Below are 15,220 nucleotides of genomic sequence, written 5' to 3'. Positions count from 1 at the left end.
ACCTAAAATTGATTGCGGAATGCATTCATTCCATCACTTGTTATTGTTTTTTGGAGCGGTATAGATCAGTAATAATTAATTATTTTATTACAGAAATTATAATAATTTTAATATTAGAATATAGTGTGACAGAATATTACTTCACAATACGTGATTTGCTGCTCATATTCACATGTCTTTCTCACTAACGCACTATTGTATCATCACTTCATTTTTTTACGAACAAAGTTCAAAATCTGAGACAGACTTTTCTCTTAAACGGAGTATTACGCTCTCCTAAGCGTAATACTCCGATTAGGGTTTTTTTGATGATTTCTTTCGTACAACATTCTCTCAGTTATGGATGGATGTCCGAAAGAATTCCTGACGTCAAAACAGTGAAAAACCTCGACATGATCTGTTGCCTCCTCAATCCATAAAACTCGGTTATTAGCTCTTATTGCGTTCAATGTTACAAGAAGATACCTGTACTAGTAATGTTAATACCGTTGAATAACTTCACCTGAGCATACCAGCAAATCAAAAATAAAACAGTGACAGCGTCTTTGCAAATTGATAAGAATAAAATGAGAGCAGAAGCACCTTCCAGGAAAAAACTAACAGGGAAAGAGTATCAAAACCTTAGGGGACATGGAGGGGGCGATGGACTTCCCCAGAATCCCTCAGTCAGGAGAAGAATCCCTATATCTTCCTCTAGTAAGCTCAACGCAAATGGATCAAAGGATGAAATCTTGAAACTCAAGCTGGAAACTGCTTTAGCAGAAGTGCGCCCTGAGAAACAAATACCAACTAAAACGTGGATTCCCATCAACAAGCAATTCTTGCAGAAGTCTGCTTCAGTAGCTGAGATCACCCCCACCAAGACCACCAAAGAAAGGTATTGTATTTATATTTAAAAATGTATGTAAATTCAAATCAAAATGCTTGTTGATGAGGAGAATTAATAGAATATAGAATGTGGTAAAGAGTATATGTAAATAAAATGTGTTGTTGAGTGACACAAGTTAAAAGTATCCCCAGTGGTAGTTATTACATACGAATGAGTTTTAGATCTTTATTACAAAATAGATCACGAATAACGCGAATGTTAATTATCGACCGTAAAGAATTGGGATAATCGGTGTTTTGTATCATTTTTTGCATCCACACAATATCTTTTCTAAGACAAGATCTAAAACATTTCTACTTTAATAAAAACTTCTAGAAATTTTCAAATAATATTAGACTAAAGCAATTAGCTTATTATCATAACGCGGTATATTCAAAGGCAGATTCTAGAAACTCGAATTCTTCTCGTAAAATCTGACCTACTCAATACTACCTATGAATAAAAGTTAATTCCTCGTAAATCCAATTACCATAGTTTACTAACAACTCGATCTCCTATAGTTTCAATGATTAAAATTCGTAATATGACTATATATATATTTTTTTTATTTTAAGGAAGTCTTACGAAAAATCTTACAACGCAATCCTTGTTTCTTCACAAATATACGTTTTTAGCAGATTATTAATAGCTTCCACTGAAGTTTCCTCCGTGAAAATCTACGCCACCCCTCGCCCACTAAACCCGAAACCTAAAAAGATGTTTTGTTCTCAAGAACGGAATAGCTGTAGAATTTATCGTAGACTTATGCTTCTGGCTTGGAGGCGATCACGTGCAATTGTTAAAGAATTGAAAGGAAAAACGGAGAAACAGCAAATTCAGGTAAATTCATCAATCGTATCATAAGTGTTGGAAAGTTCAATAGAATTGATGTAATAGAAATTATGCATGGGTAAGTTTCATGACCTCCACGGAAGTTATCATCCTGATAATGTTACCATAATATAAGTTAATTCAGACCTGTCAACATGCGTTCATAGATGTAATTTCGTAAGCATCGCAATAGCGATAAGCGTGCACATCTCAACAAAACGCCCTATCACCTACTAATTTTGTTTCTCCAGTAAATGAAAACTTCCGATGAAATGTTTCACAGTAAAGTGACATGCCATATCTACTTTCAGAGTCTTTAAAATAAATTCTATTGGCAATTTTTTATCTAAAATTTACGTCGGAAATTTATGGAAACAAAATCTTTCTTTAGATTGTTCAGCTCGAGCTGCAAATCAATGTTATAAGCCAGCTGAGAATTTCGGAAAGTCAGAAGAGAAAGGAGACTCAGAGCGAATGTTTGAAGCTCAGACAAGGCAGTGAATTTTTGGAAATAGAAAATGGTCAATTAATTGAGGTAAATACCAAATTATTTTGCTCTCAGTGTCGATTCGCTCCTTTCAATCTAGAAAACGCAGAGTCTACAAAATTGCCGGGAGATGGTGAAAAATGAGTTGAAAGTGGCGAAAGCCGAGAATAATTTTCTGAGCGACCAATCAACTAAGATGCAAGAAATCATCAGCAAGAAGAATTCAGAAAAGAAGTTGCTTCAGGAAAAAGTAAGTCTGAGAAACTGTGGAAATTATTTGATAGAACAAGTAAGGCCTTAAAAGTTATCATTTTTTTTATGATTATCTAAAATGTGACTATTATTGCAAGAAAACAAAACTAAACTAACTAATCCACCAGCAAGGAATCCCGCGCCCAAATATTATTCACATCAAATTGACTTGATACTTTCCTATTTTGTAGCATATGACACTAATCAGACTTCCCTGAATAAATATTCCACAGAATGAGCTAACATGGAACGTAGCGTCACAAATGTTATTATTACAAGAACTAAGAAATTACCCCTTCCTGTACACTTTCATTAGAAAAACCATCAATTTCCTTATTTTAATCAACCACTTCTAAAACACTCTGAAAGTAAAAGAAGTTTTAAATTTTTTCAAGACACAGAACATAGAATTTTCATACACAGGTGATCAAGTTCAAAGTTAATTTTGCTGTATGAAAACGTATATTAAATAATCGCAATAGATAGAAAAATTTTCCCCTAAAATTATCCCATCAATAAAAGTGGCGTCAATACCCATTTTGTTCAGCCCGGCGTCGAGACTAAATATTTGTGTCTGAAAACATTAAAAGGGAAAAGTAAAGATTTAATTTATTTGATTTAAAATTTGCTTTGAATCTTCATAGATTATGTTCCAAGCCGACGAAATAAGCAACCAAAAGGAACTCCTTCAGGGACTTCAAGATAAATTGAAACTTGTTCAAAAATCCCTAAAAATCGTAGAAGCAAACTATGAAATACAAGAGAAAAAATATGCGAAATTGAAATGGTGAGAGAGGAAAAATCCACACAATTTCTTCTTACTTGTAAAAAAGTTTCTTCTTACTGATTTATACATAAATATTTTTTTCAAACGAATTATTTTATTACAGCGAATTCCAAAAGCAACTGGATAAAAACACCTCAGTCATGAAGCAGCTTCGCTCTCTGCAGGAAGAGAAAATTACCCTTTCTCTGAAAACTGATAGATTGGAAATGCAACTTACCGATTATATCCGTTCATGCGAAGAACTAAAAGACGAAAATGCCGAGCTGAAGCAGGAAGTTTACAATATGTCCATAGAGTTGATGGAGGAACAAAAACACAACTGGGTTCAAAAGACTAAACATTTCACTTTACTGTCGTTATCGGCCTTAGAAAAAATTGCTCACGTCGTGATTACATTTTACCTTGATAATCATGTCAGTTTTTGAATTGTGATGATATATTCCAGTATTCGAAACTAGTTAACGCGGGTTTATCCAAAATTAACGACCAGAAAACCATTTTACCACCACAATTTTATCACATTAACCCATTTTCTTCCTACGTCTCTTTTATATATTTATACATTAAACTTATATTATTCCATATTTGATTAATAATGATTTTATAAATATCTACTTATGAACCACTAAAATTCCACTCAAATCGCACAACTTCACAACTACTCCCTTAACAATCACGCCACTCAACAGTATATTGAACGTGAAAAATTAATGTGTTATTTGGCAATATTTTTAATAGTGACAGTGTCAGAGTTTATTACTCTGACCGTCCTGCAAATGGAATTCTATTAGAATTAATAAATTTGCTAAAATAGTTTAAAAGTGTAAAACTTTGGTGTACAAAAGAAAATTTATTATCATGTTCAAGCATGAGTTTTAAAATGAATTATTGATTGATGTGATAATTTATTGACAGTTAAAAATTCATTAGTGATATCCGGTTGCAGTAAAAATGACAGGCATAACGAAATTGTATTGGTGGGAAATATTTTTTTAACCCTTGCGACATTGTTTTGACCAATGAAGCGGATTTGACAAATCTCAATTGGAAAAGAATATGTGTACGTATGGTTAGATTTTAAATTGTTTATATTTCGTGGGGCCCTCGTTACTTATTGATAATCTGAATGTTATCACGACAAGGAACCAATTTAATTGTCCTTATCAAATTTGTATGTAAATTTACGATAGAAGTTTATAAAAAGTTGTTTTTTTTGTAAATTTTTAAATAATAATTTTAATTTTAAAAAATTTAATTCTAAATCTAAAAAATAAAAAAACTCTCTCCGGCCGGGAATCGAACCCGGGTCTCCCGCGTGACAGGCGGGGATACTTACCACTATACTACCGAAGACTTGCGAGCTGCTGCTCTATTCTTACATATGTTCAACTATATACTATTCGTCACGTAATTGACGTAATTAAGTGAGATAGAGTTAAAGAAAAAGAGAAAAATAGAGCATCAAGAAGATCAGATTGAAAAAATTCGTTGTTTGGCCAGCCATTAAGTCAAACTGGAAAAAATAAATGCAGTTCTGTAGGATTTTAATTCAAAAATTCAAAAAATCGAAACTTAACAGGGGTACCGAAAAAGTGTTAATTAAAAACGCAATATATGTAGCAGGAAGAACAACAAAAGAAATATTGCTGATTAAAAATGAAATTAAGCCTAATACACGCTTACGAAGTGAAAAGTTGAAAAACTCGACCAGCGTCTAAAAAAACAAACGAAATCAGACAACTTAAAAGTCACAAAAGACTATCGAAGGAGGTCCAAATACTGAAAAAAACTAAAAATGAACATAAACCACTACGTAGAATTCACAATAGAAAGGAGTAACACCGTAGAAAAAAACTGGATGAACAGAAACAACACGAAAAGAAGAACAATCTAAAAGTATCTAAGAATAAAAGTTTATTCGATATTTCATGTTTAAAATTTTATATTGCATATCAAAATTGCATGTTGCATATCCCAATTTTCATCTTGTATCTTCAAAGTTGAAAGTACCACGTATTTGATATGTTATGTAATGTTTAAGGTTCGGTCTTCTCAGTGAGTAAGTTTTTAAGTCATAAATTTATTTATAATTTCATTGTAAATATAAAAAAATTCTCTCCGGCCGGGAATCGAACCCGGGTCTCCCGCGTGACAGGCGGGGATACTGACCACTATACTACCGAAGACTTGCGAACGTTAAGTTTATCATTGAATATTCTCAAATGAAAAAATATGAAAATAAAAGAATTATAAAAATGATACAATTTCAAATAAAAATTATAAAATATTATCGTCAGATCTCAATAAAACAATATGTAAATTATACATAATACGTGATTTAATTAACATATCGTGTATTGTAATATAGTATTGTAATATCGTGTATGTAAGTATATTGTATATGTAAATAATATTAGGCATCTAATACAACATATTATACATGGGTACCTACATACATTGTTAAAAACAATAAAATGTTATGTATATGTGATAATTTTTAATTAATTTTTTGTATTCTGGCAACAGCGTAAAATATATACATATGTATGTATGTAAATACATTAACATTCAAATATTATTGTCACACACGTAGGTACCTTATCCGAAATATTGAAATAAGAACTCTCGGGAGCAACGGAAGGCTGCCAATGGCATGGAAGATCCAGCGGCAGAATCCGGCCCTGTGTTTGCCACCAGTGGCTCGAATACCGGTAGAAATTTAGTTGAAAAAGATCAAATGCAACCTCCAGTACCAAAAATTTCAAAGTATCAAAAAATTAAAATACACTTTGATAGGTTTAAGCATTACTCCGATTGATGGTATGGTTCGATTGGTGATTAATTCGCTTCTCGTATATTCAAAAATCAGCACAGGATGAGAATGAATCTGAGATAATACAGAAGGCCGAAGGCAGACATTACGTGCTGGTTTATATGAATGACATAAAATGTCATCCTGCGACAATGGAAAGAACAGGGCTTTAATTGAATATGGTGAAAGATCAAAATACCTTCTTACCCAGTGGGATATAGGTTGTACGTAATTTGCCTCATATATTGTGAGAGCTTTTGGGAAGTTCCTTTTGACAGACGAGCTAAACAAGTTCCAGAAGATAGTTAGAGAGTGGCCGACCTGCATTGCAAAGGCGATAACTGCTCTCAAGAACCTAATAGTCTGGATATCAAATAAAATTCATACATACATTTCACATTCATTCTAACATTCATTCATAATATTTCAAATATGCCTTGCAAATTTTGGGATGGTAATAAATAAATGTATGTCGGCGCCATCATAAATTTAGCGAATACCCCTAAGTAGACAGGCAGACAGACTCTTTGTATTGGTAAGACCCTATGTAATCGATCGGGGTTTTGGTTTTCTCGCTATTCTGTCGACCAAAAACATTCATTATCATTCTTTATGGTATGACTTCCAGGAACCTCGGGAATAAGGGACACACTTGTTTTTAACATGCAAGGGGGGCAAAACGGGACCAGCGGACAAAAAAAAATGAAAGTTCAGGAAGGGAGGGCAGTAATTATCGAGAGTTAAGATTGAGAGGTCTGGCCCCGAATTGTCATGTCTCTCATCCTTTAATTCGATTAATATACGGTCTATCTTTTGTGAAAGAGATCATTGGCATAAGACATTTATCACCATATATGGTAGTCAGTAAATATTCGTGTAAATATTAATTAGTGTAATCTTAGTGACATTCGTTCTTAGTAATAAGTTCGTGGTATTAAGTGACTTTTTCTAGTGTTTAATTTACGACTCATGGCTTCTGGAAGTAGCTCGCCTTCGGGTCTTCCGACATGTATTACCGAAAACTTCCGTCTAATGTTAACGTACGTTCAGCGAGAAATATATGTATATCAAAATAAAAGAACAGGAAAAAACGATGCAATTTCAAGCGATTTCCAGAAATACAAAATACCAAAGACATACACATGTACATATACTATTGCCGTTTCAACATGGATTCAAATTTGTTATTTATAATATGTCAAAATTTTAACATTATTGGCACTTGTCAAAAATGACATGTGTAAGACAGTAACATAAAAACCATTTCTCAGGTTTCTCTCACTAACATCTAGTTCCGAAACTAAAAAATACCAATTTGTTTAATTTAAATGTCCCCATGGAAGGCATTTAATTTAAGTACCTAGTATAGCGAAATCTGGATTTTCAATAAAACCGTGAAGCAATCTACAGTTAGATTAAGGGGTAAATTATTTAAGAAAAACCCGTAGTAGGCGGGGAACCGTAAACATAGAGCGTTGATTAAACAATTTACCTTTACCATCCAATGGCCTAAAAGGACTGGATATAGCACACAGTTACGAGTATTCTATTAAAATCGATCTTATTTTTTGAGCAAAAGGCCGCCATGCATTAGTACCCCATGACGTCATTTTGTCGTTAGAAATATATCCTACTCCGGTACAATTAGCGCATATACCGGCAGAGTAAAAAGTAATAATCCCGTTTGACTCTGAAATCTAATGTCAAAAACAAAAGTGGCCCCAAGTTCGATTGAGGACTTCGGGCACGGGCTCGAAATCCTCTGCAAACACGGGGTTTTTTAGCGGATGAAACCCCATACTAGCTGATAGTTCGGGCTCTAGTACTGTCTTACCGACAAGATTTTTTGTCGCCCGGATCGCGTCCCCAAAAAAAAATGGCGCATATACAAAACATAAGATGTTACGGTGACGTTACTTTTTCCAATGTAGCCGGCATTGGTTAGGGCCTAAATTCATAAAAAGGTGAACAAAACTGTAAAAAATAAAGCTAGACTTTTTCACAATCATTTTTACCATCCAACTTTTGACGTTGAGAATAGATTGTAAATGTATTTCTCCAAGGCATACTTCTTCATTATATTTCAACGCTACTTAAAGTTTTTTTTGAATGATCACCCTTTGCCTCTATATGTTTCTACTTATTAAATAGACCTTGCTATTAGCCTGGGAAATTTGATTTCAAATGGGCGATGGATAAAAAAAAATGAAAACTTCACGGCTATCAAACTTGATTAATAATTCGTGCACAGTAAAAATGTATATCGTCCTTACCTTTCTGCTATTACTGCTTAGAAAACTTTATAGTTGGCTTGAAAAAAAGTGATACTACGTGGAACTATAACGTACGAACTATAAGTTTTAATTTTGGAACAATTTACAATGCCCCATCTATCAGACAAGAGTTAAATCACAGTAATATCCAAAAACCACCATAGCCACATTCAGTGGTAAGTTGCGAGTCTGAAGATGCGGCAACCTGGCGAAGTTAACTATGCGAGGCCATTTTCTCGAATGTTTTTCTAATTTTCTACAGTATAAATGTTAATATCAAAGATATTACAAAGCTTGTAAAATTTAAATTTGAAGAAGAGAAAGAATGATTATAATTTCACTCATTTCGTAATCTAACCGACTACTTAAAATCCTCCTATGGTACTCTTTACATTTTTAAATTACAATTTTAAACGGAGATTTTTCGGGAGTAAAAATTTAATCATAATAAAAAAATAAAACAGGTACTTAAATATACTGTAGTTTACTTGTAACTATAGTTAACTAAGTATTCAGGTAATTAATAAATAGTTATTTCTATCACAAGCGCGGAAAGTATATTTCGGTTCGTGTGCCGCAAAGTAGGTAACCTTACCTACTTACAACTTTATGCCAAATGAGTACGAACATAACTAACAATTAATAATTATTACCATATTCACTTAAATACCATGACGTTTAATGCTTCATTTTCAACGTTTCTTGCTTAATTTAAATGGTTATGCAGATTTAATGGTTTGAGTATGAAAAAAAGCTAAAAAGATTATTTTCTTTTCCTTAAAGCCTTTACATAAATAATTATAAGTTTTTTAGAATTTAATTCTAAATTAAAAAAAGTCTCTCCGGCCGGGAATCGAACCCGGGTCTCCCGCGTGACAGGCGGGGATACTTACCACTATACTACCGAAGACTTGTTTGTTTTTCGCTTATTATGATATATCTTCAATATAAAATATTTATTATAATAAAATGGAAAATTGTAAAATTGAAAAATGTTTTTTACGTAAATATCCCTCTAAAGAACTACTATTTATTTTTGGAATTGCGAGGTACAAGATAAGTCGAATAAAAAATATACTCTCTACGGAACAAGGACCATAATAAATGCATAAATAATATGCAGAGATTATCCCAGAGAAAATTTAATTAATTTCAAATTAAGTCATAGTAAACAAATATTTTTCAAATTTGTTCATTAAAAATAAGTTTTGCCGAACGCCTTAATCACCACGTTGCCACAACATCTCCTTCATGCATATTTTGGTCTAGTAAATTGGAGGTTAGATGAAAACTGAAAACAGACAGTTGCTTTTATATTAAATTTCAAATCTTTTATTGTTTATTACTTTATTATTGCATGAATTTACTTATAAACAATTACATCATTACAAAAAAATGTCCATTCAAAACTGCAATAAAGTTATAAGTCATCATATTCAACAAGAATACTGTACGAACAGACCTGCCTATAGACAAGGAAAAAAATTAACTGCTGTTAAAGTAAGTCCAGAGATAAGAGTTCAGCTCAATCAAATCATAATAATATGAAACTAGTGCGATTTTCTTCACTTTTAATTAAATCATGAGTTTCGAAAAAACACATCTTACGTGCATTGATATTTAAAAAACGGAAAGTACACATGTTTCAAAATTCATGATTCAATTAAAATATTAAAAATGATTTTCTTTTATAAATTTAGGTCTACACAGTAAACAATGAGTCTCAACATTTGTACATTTACGGCGTGCCACAAGTCAATTTGCGAAAAGAATTGAAACATTTATGTTCAAAATATGGAGATGTAGTAAGTGTCACAAAAGTATCTGATGTTGAAACTGAAATATTCACTGAATGTTTTCATGTTCTATATAAACGGATTCAGTCAGCAAGAATAGCCAAAAGACTGATAGATACTCGGTAATTCTTTCAATATTTAGTTTATTGATAAAAATTAATGGTTTTGGAAAAAATTCACACCTATAAATTTTTATTTTTAATTGCACCTTTTTGTCACATAATCACCATGTTGATTTAAGGTAATTGCTTTGTTCTTGAGTTTTCAATTCTTCAAAAAACTGTAATTTAATCTTTTGACAATTGAAAATAAATATTGAAGGGTTCAAGCCATTTTGTCAAGTTAATTTTTGTATATAAATATATGCAACAAGAATATCTAATTACAATTTTCAGCTCTTTTTATGGGGGTATTTTACATGTTTGTTATGCCCCTGAATGTGAAAGTATTGAAGAAACTAGAAAGAAATTGGTACAGAGACGAAGAGATGTGCATAATCGTTTACCAAAGTGAGGAATCTTAATGATGTTTCATGATGTTGGACATAAATGAGTTTCTTCCAAATATGGAATCAATAAGGACAAAATTAATTTTGTTAAAAAATATTACTGACTTATGGTGTTTATTTATTGATTTTTATTTGGTTAACACATAGTTAAATCTAAAAATATAAATCTATACATTAAATAAACCTTGAATATAGGTAATATTAAATATGAAAAACTAGAACTGACAAGAAAATCTAATTACACTTTAATATATTTTCTTTTGTTTTATGGGCTAGGAAACAAGTACTTCCACTTATTATGAAAATAAAGTTAATCTCCTATACCATTGTGAAATTTACATACATAGTATCCCAAATAAAGTAATTAAGTTACATATAAATTGAAGAAAACATGCAAGCTGCATATTACTCAAATCTAGGCTTAAAAAATGTTTAAAATGTCATATAGTAACTAAAGTGGAAGTTGCTAATAACTTAAAATTTTTTAATTTCCAAGAATTTACCTCAATGATTTTTCAACATGACAAATTTCACTTTTTTTTCATCTTACTTTCATATGTCATACACATTTCTACACATTTTTATTTTCAAAGCATCATCTTGAAGACGATAAAAATACGCATCGCATTTTTTTCTAAATTGAGCCACTTTGTATTTATAATTCTTTCCTACATGATTATGTAGCTAACTTCATTTGGGACAACCTACATATAATGTGTATTCAATTGAAAACAATCTTTATAGTTAACCTTGGAAATTCAACTGCATGTGTGACACATAATTTAACATTTCAGTGTTATTCATTTTAATAAATCATAAAAATTTACACTTGAACTAATTTCAGATATATGCAGTTACAATTTCAAGGTCAATTAGAAATCAGTTTTAATTAAAGAAGTATTATGTAGTTTACAAACAGACATGTAAATTACAAAAGCCTTAACCACATATCAATAAATGAATAAAGAGAATATAACTCCATTATGTTAGACTACAATAGGACATACATCCACTATGTGCTGAATGGTCCTTTTTGTCCACATGGATATTGCCATCACTATAAGATTCCCATAAACCAGGTGTTTGGATTATCTTAAAAATGAATTAATTGATAGTAATTAAAAAAATCAAACAATTTCACAAACTGTATTTCACAGTATATTTGTATGTAACTTTTAAGTGCATATTTATACACTCTTACACAAAAAGTAACTAATATTCCATTTAAAAAATGGACCTGACCTACATAATTTAATTTTGAGCAAACCTATCTTTAAACTGTAAACTTCTAACTACATACTACCAAAAGTTAGCAGCTCTATAACCATAACACTTATATAAACCATATTTTCTATGTATATTCATTTACAATTTGGAAAAAGAGAATGACTTTGCTGAAAATTCCTGAATAAACTATACTCTGAAAACAATTCTTTTTAAAATTTATGAGTTTAAGTTTTATTACCAACCGACTGCCAAGACACAAGAATATTTTTCTTATCATTATAAAAAAAGTTAGCCTTTGGAAAGGATGGTTTGTCCATAATTTTTTTTATTTAAAAGTACATGCAATATCAATTTAGCTACTTATGATACTTACTTTGTGAACTAGTTCCTCAAAGGCACTTTGAACTCCATGTTTCGTTTTTGCACTTGCCTCAATGTATAATGTTTGGTGTCTTCTTGCAAATGCCATTACTTGCTCTCTTGATACTTCCCTTTTTTCCTAAATAATGAAGTGATTTAAAAATATAATCAAAAAATTTACTGTTTACTTACAACATCAATTTTATTTCCCACAATCATCTTAACAATATTACTTTTTGTGGAATAAGTTTCTAATTCATCTAGCCAAGTTTCTAGCTTAGCAAAAGTTTGATAACTACTGACGTCAAACACCAAAATTGCCCCTTGGGCATCTCTAAAAATAAATTTGAATGTCAATAGTGGCAGAGAATTATTGTGCAGATTTTCATATATCTTTGAACCTGTAATATGAAGGAGTTAATGTCCTGAAACGTTCCTGGCCAGCAGTATCCCAGATGGCCAGTTTCACTGTATTTCCATCAACACTGACCCTTTTGGTCTTAAAATCCACTCCAATAGTTAATGTTTGTTCAGGATCAAAGTTGTCTTCTGTAAACCTTAACAGCAAACTGGATTTACCTACTCCGCTTTCTCCAATAATTAATATTTTTAAAGTAGTAAGGATATCATCATCCATTTTTAGACCTAATTACTTTAATTCACTTGGTTGAAGTTTATTATGCCTAATTTTCTGAAAAATCTGAATATCCTTAATAAGGAATTATGACGAATTTGAGCTTGAATATAGATGAATAATATATTTTTTAGTATTATTATTAAAATAAAATTAAAATGTGTCTTTAACTTGGCAGGAAAATATAAACAAATAATGACAGTTGTATAATGATTGAGAGACGACACGTCATCGTCTTATTTATCAAGTCAAGAAGCGAAACATCGTCAACTGTGCAAGAATCAATTACTACCATTTCTCGTACATTTATTTATTGAATTTTCCAGAACTTTTCGAATTTAACATTTATGCACCTGAAAATTTGATCTAACCGCATAAAATAATACCTCTTCACGTGACACGTCACTCTTTTATTAGGCCCTTTACATTACTTTTAAATGCCGGACGATAGAATGCAGAATTCGTTTACACATTAGCTCATGTAACAATCGAGTTAATAAAACTTTTATTCTTGGTTCCATAAAATAATTATTAGCTTTTATTAAATGATGCTTGTAACCGCCCTGTACATAATTCAAGAAAGATGTTTGATTTAATCTCAGAGCTTTTTATAATCAATGCAATATTGCCACATTTGGCCTCACGGCTTCATAATCAAATATTCCAAGTAGACAATGAGGCTGACAATGACCGGTGTAATATTAAATGTTGGGTTATATTTTTTTCTTAAAAATATAAAGTACAACAACATTTTGATTTAAGAGAAAAGTTTTAAAAGAATTAATAATAATTCCAATAAAACGGCAAAGCAGAAAGCAGGATGGCTGGAGAAGTTGTAGTGGATGCACTTCCTTATATTGACCAAGGATATGATGAGCCTGGAGTACGAGAAGCGGTAAGTCATCCCCTGTCTTGTACATTCCCCAGGTACATAACTCCTCGTTCTGTTACATAGAATAATCGATGTCCTATCAACCATAAGTATCTCAGAAACTGTAAATACTAGAAGTTCAAAACAAAAATTTTGTTAGGAAATGCGGTTTATAATTTATAATATACTGTAATTGATGGTTACAGATTAAAAGTAAATCTTTTGTAGATTCCAGAAATCCAACAATATGCTGGGAGTTTGATTTAAAATAAAGACTGAATCATATGGCACTTATTTGACCAAACCCTTATGTTTAAAATTATGTTCAGCTTATGACTCTGCCTCTCTCCATCTCAAATATATACATAATATCACAATATGTAATGCACGAACATAGAAATTGTCTAATATGTTTCGAAGAAATTGTATTTTTGACATAAGAGCCAGCATTTTTAGTAGATAAAGCTTAATTAAAAACTTTTATAACTTTTACTAAGCACCATTTATATATCTGAATTTCAGAGTTTCTGAGATATTAAGTTTTCCTTGAAGCTTTGTAACTTCATCAAATGAAAGAGTTTATTGTCATTCTCAATAATTATTAAGATACACATTAGCATAACTTTTCAGGCCTTTGCCATGGTTGAAGAGGAATGTAGACGATATCGACCTACTAAAAACTATCTGGAACATCTACCACCACTAAACATATCTGCCTTCGAGACGAAAATAATGCACAATGAATTTGAAAGACTCCAAAACCGCTTACCTATGGAAACCATTTCTATGAAACGATATGAATTGCCTCCCCCACCAAGTGGTAAATTGAATGAGTTAAGTGCCTGGACAGAATGTGTGGATAACTCTAAAGCACAGCTGGAACATCAGGCAGTTCGAATTTTAAATCTTCAGTTGATGACAGAGTACTGTTGCCCTGCTTGGCAAAGGTTGGTTAATGCCAAAAGTTAAGTGAAAAATGACATAACTGGGAATTTACTTTCAGGTATCTGCAAATTTTGCAAGATATGGAGAAAACTGCATCTAAAAAATTAGCTGCTGTCCGGCAAGCATTGCAAGAGGTTAACTGGCAAAGAAAGTCACTCCAGACAAAAGGTGGAGAAGAACTAAAGAACTTAGAATCCAAGTGGGTCACTCTTGTGTCTCATAATTACGAAATTGAGCAAGCGTGTGTGATGGCAGAAGAATATATTGCTAGAGTTAAACAAAACCCTCAGTTGATTGACACACAAACATTACCAAGTAGTGACGTTGAAATGGGTAGCAATGACGTTGATATTGGGTTGTAAAATGCATCTTGGATTTCAGATATCTTCTAGCAGTTGGGCTACTGTATGTTTTGTTTAATTTTTTTTATAAGAATTAAATATTTTTTTACTTTTAAAAGTTATTTACATTACTAACAATGCCAATTAAACAATAGCTTCTGCTTAAAAGTGAAAAAGGTAGGTTTTAATGATATGGATTCATTTAATAATTTTATTATGATACACATC

At 31.7% G+C, this 15,220-nt stretch overlaps 4 protein-coding genes and 3 non-coding genes across 9 annotated transcripts; 3 read left to right on the top strand and 4 right to left on the bottom strand.

The window, feature by feature from the left end:
• Window positions 1-544: 544 nt before the first annotated feature.
• Window positions 545-3,684, top strand: LOC136408982 (early endosome antigen 1-like). Its single transcript, XM_066390233.1, has 6 exons — window positions 545-877; window positions 1,507-1,708; window positions 2,091-2,234; window positions 2,296-2,436; window positions 3,083-3,225; window positions 3,329-3,684. The coding sequence occupies exons 1-6, from the start codon at window positions 567-569 to the stop codon at window positions 3,648-3,650; spliced, it is 1,263 nt and encodes a 420-aa protein (XP_066246330.1). The 5' UTR covers window positions 545-566; the 3' UTR covers window positions 3,651-3,684.
• An 822-nt stretch (window positions 3,685-4,506) lies between these two features.
• TRNAD-GUC (transfer RNA aspartic acid (anticodon GUC)) lies at window positions 4,507-4,578 on the bottom strand. Its single transcript has one exon. It is a non-coding gene; the product is annotated as a tRNA-Asp (tRNA).
• A 761-nt stretch (window positions 4,579-5,339) lies between these two features.
• On the bottom strand, window positions 5,340-5,411 carry TRNAD-GUC (transfer RNA aspartic acid (anticodon GUC)). The gene has a single exon. It is a non-coding gene; the product is annotated as a tRNA-Asp (tRNA).
• Window positions 5,412-9,148: 3,737 nt separating this feature from the next.
• On the bottom strand, window positions 9,149-9,220 carry TRNAD-GUC (transfer RNA aspartic acid (anticodon GUC)). The gene has a single exon. It is a non-coding gene; the product is annotated as a tRNA-Asp (tRNA).
• Window positions 9,221-9,645: 425 nt separating this feature from the next.
• Window positions 9,646-11,442, top strand: LOC136409032 (RNA-binding protein 48). Of its 3 annotated transcripts, none has more exons than XM_066390311.1 (4): window positions 9,646-9,810; window positions 10,011-10,115; window positions 10,188-10,228; window positions 10,502-11,442. In XM_066390311.1, the coding sequence occupies exons 1-4, from the start codon at window positions 9,706-9,708 to the stop codon at window positions 10,617-10,619; spliced, it is 369 nt and encodes a 122-aa protein (XP_066246408.1). In that variant the 5' UTR covers window positions 9,646-9,705; the 3' UTR covers window positions 10,620-11,442. The 3 variants fall into 3 exon arrangements, with proteins under 3 accessions (XP_066246408.1, XP_066246409.1, XP_066246407.1); XM_066390312.1 differs by having other exon boundaries at window positions 9,651-9,810; window positions 10,194-10,228; XM_066390310.1 differs by having other exon boundaries at window positions 9,652-9,810; window positions 10,011-10,228.
• Window positions 11,443-11,482: 40 nt separating this feature from the next.
• LOC136409031 (ras-related protein Rab-18-B-like) lies at window positions 11,483-12,955 on the bottom strand. Its single transcript, XM_066390309.1, has 4 exons — window positions 12,603-12,955; window positions 12,394-12,535; window positions 12,215-12,340; window positions 11,483-11,706 (listed from the first exon to the last, which is right to left on the bottom strand). The coding sequence occupies exons 1-4, from the start codon at window positions 12,836-12,838 to the stop codon at window positions 11,596-11,598; spliced, it is 615 nt and encodes a 204-aa protein (XP_066246406.1). The 5' UTR covers window positions 12,839-12,955; the 3' UTR covers window positions 11,483-11,595.
• A 601-nt stretch (window positions 12,956-13,556) lies between these two features.
• On the top strand, window positions 13,557-15,086 carry BCAS2 (BCAS2 pre-mRNA processing factor). The gene is made up of 3 exons (XM_066390038.1): window positions 13,557-13,730; window positions 14,337-14,653; window positions 14,710-15,086. Exons 1-3 carry the CDS (start codon window positions 13,656-13,658, stop codon window positions 15,011-15,013), a joined length of 696 nt encoding a protein of 231 aa, XP_066246135.1. The 5' UTR covers window positions 13,557-13,655; the 3' UTR covers window positions 15,014-15,086.
• The last annotated feature ends 134 nt before the right edge of the window (window positions 15,087-15,220 follow it).

The sequence above is a fragment of the Euwallacea similis genome, chromosome 5 (genome assembly GCF_039881205.1).
Source record: "Euwallacea similis isolate ESF13 chromosome 5, ESF131.1, whole genome shotgun sequence".
Classification (NCBI taxonomy): domain Eukaryota; kingdom Metazoa; phylum Arthropoda; class Insecta; order Coleoptera; family Curculionidae; genus Euwallacea; species Euwallacea similis.
Note: the sequence above shows the minus strand (reverse complement) of the source record. Positions and strands in the feature narration are given on the sequence as shown.

Coding starts and splice junctions, on each gene's coding strand:
- LOC136409032 (XM_066390310.1), top strand. CDS start 9,706: ATGTCCATTCAAAACTGCAATAAAGTTATAAGTCATCATATTCAACAA. Junction 9,811..10,010: donor AAAAATTAACTGCTGTTAAA/GTAAGTCCAGAG, acceptor TTATAAATTTAG/GTCTACACAGTAAACAATGA. Junction 10,229..10,501: donor AAAAGACTGATAGATACTCG/GTAATTCTTTCA, acceptor TACAATTTTCAG/CTCTTTTTATGGGGGTATTT.
- LOC136409031 (XM_066390309.1), bottom strand. CDS start 12,838: ATGGATGATGATATCCTTACTACTTTAAAAATATTAATTATTGGAGAA. Junction 12,536..12,602: donor TTAACTCCTTCATATTACAG/GTTCAAAGATAT, acceptor ATTTATTTTTAG/AGATGCCCAAGGGGCAATTT. Junction 12,341..12,393: donor TGGGAAATAAAATTGATGTT/GTAAGTAAACAG, acceptor TTCATTATTTAG/GAAAAAAGGGAAGTATCAAG.
- BCAS2 (XM_066390038.1), top strand. CDS start 13,656: ATGGCTGGAGAAGTTGTAGTGGATGCACTTCCTTATATTGACCAAGGA. Junction 13,731..14,336: donor AGCCTGGAGTACGAGAAGCG/GTAAGTCATCCC, acceptor ATAACTTTTCAG/GCCTTTGCCATGGTTGAAGA. Junction 14,654..14,709: donor TGTTGCCCTGCTTGGCAAAG/GTTGGTTAATGC, acceptor ATTTACTTTCAG/GTATCTGCAAATTTTGCAAG.
- LOC136408982 (XM_066390233.1), top strand. CDS start 567: ATGAGAGCAGAAGCACCTTCCAGGAAAAAACTAACAGGGAAAGAGTAT. Junction 878..1,506: donor ACCAAGACCACCAAAGAAAG/GTATTGTATTTA, acceptor CGTTTTTAGCAG/ATTATTAATAGCTTCCACTG. Junction 3,226..3,328: donor AAATATGCGAAATTGAAATG/GTGAGAGAGGAA, acceptor ATTTTATTACAG/CGAATTCCAAAAGCAACTGG.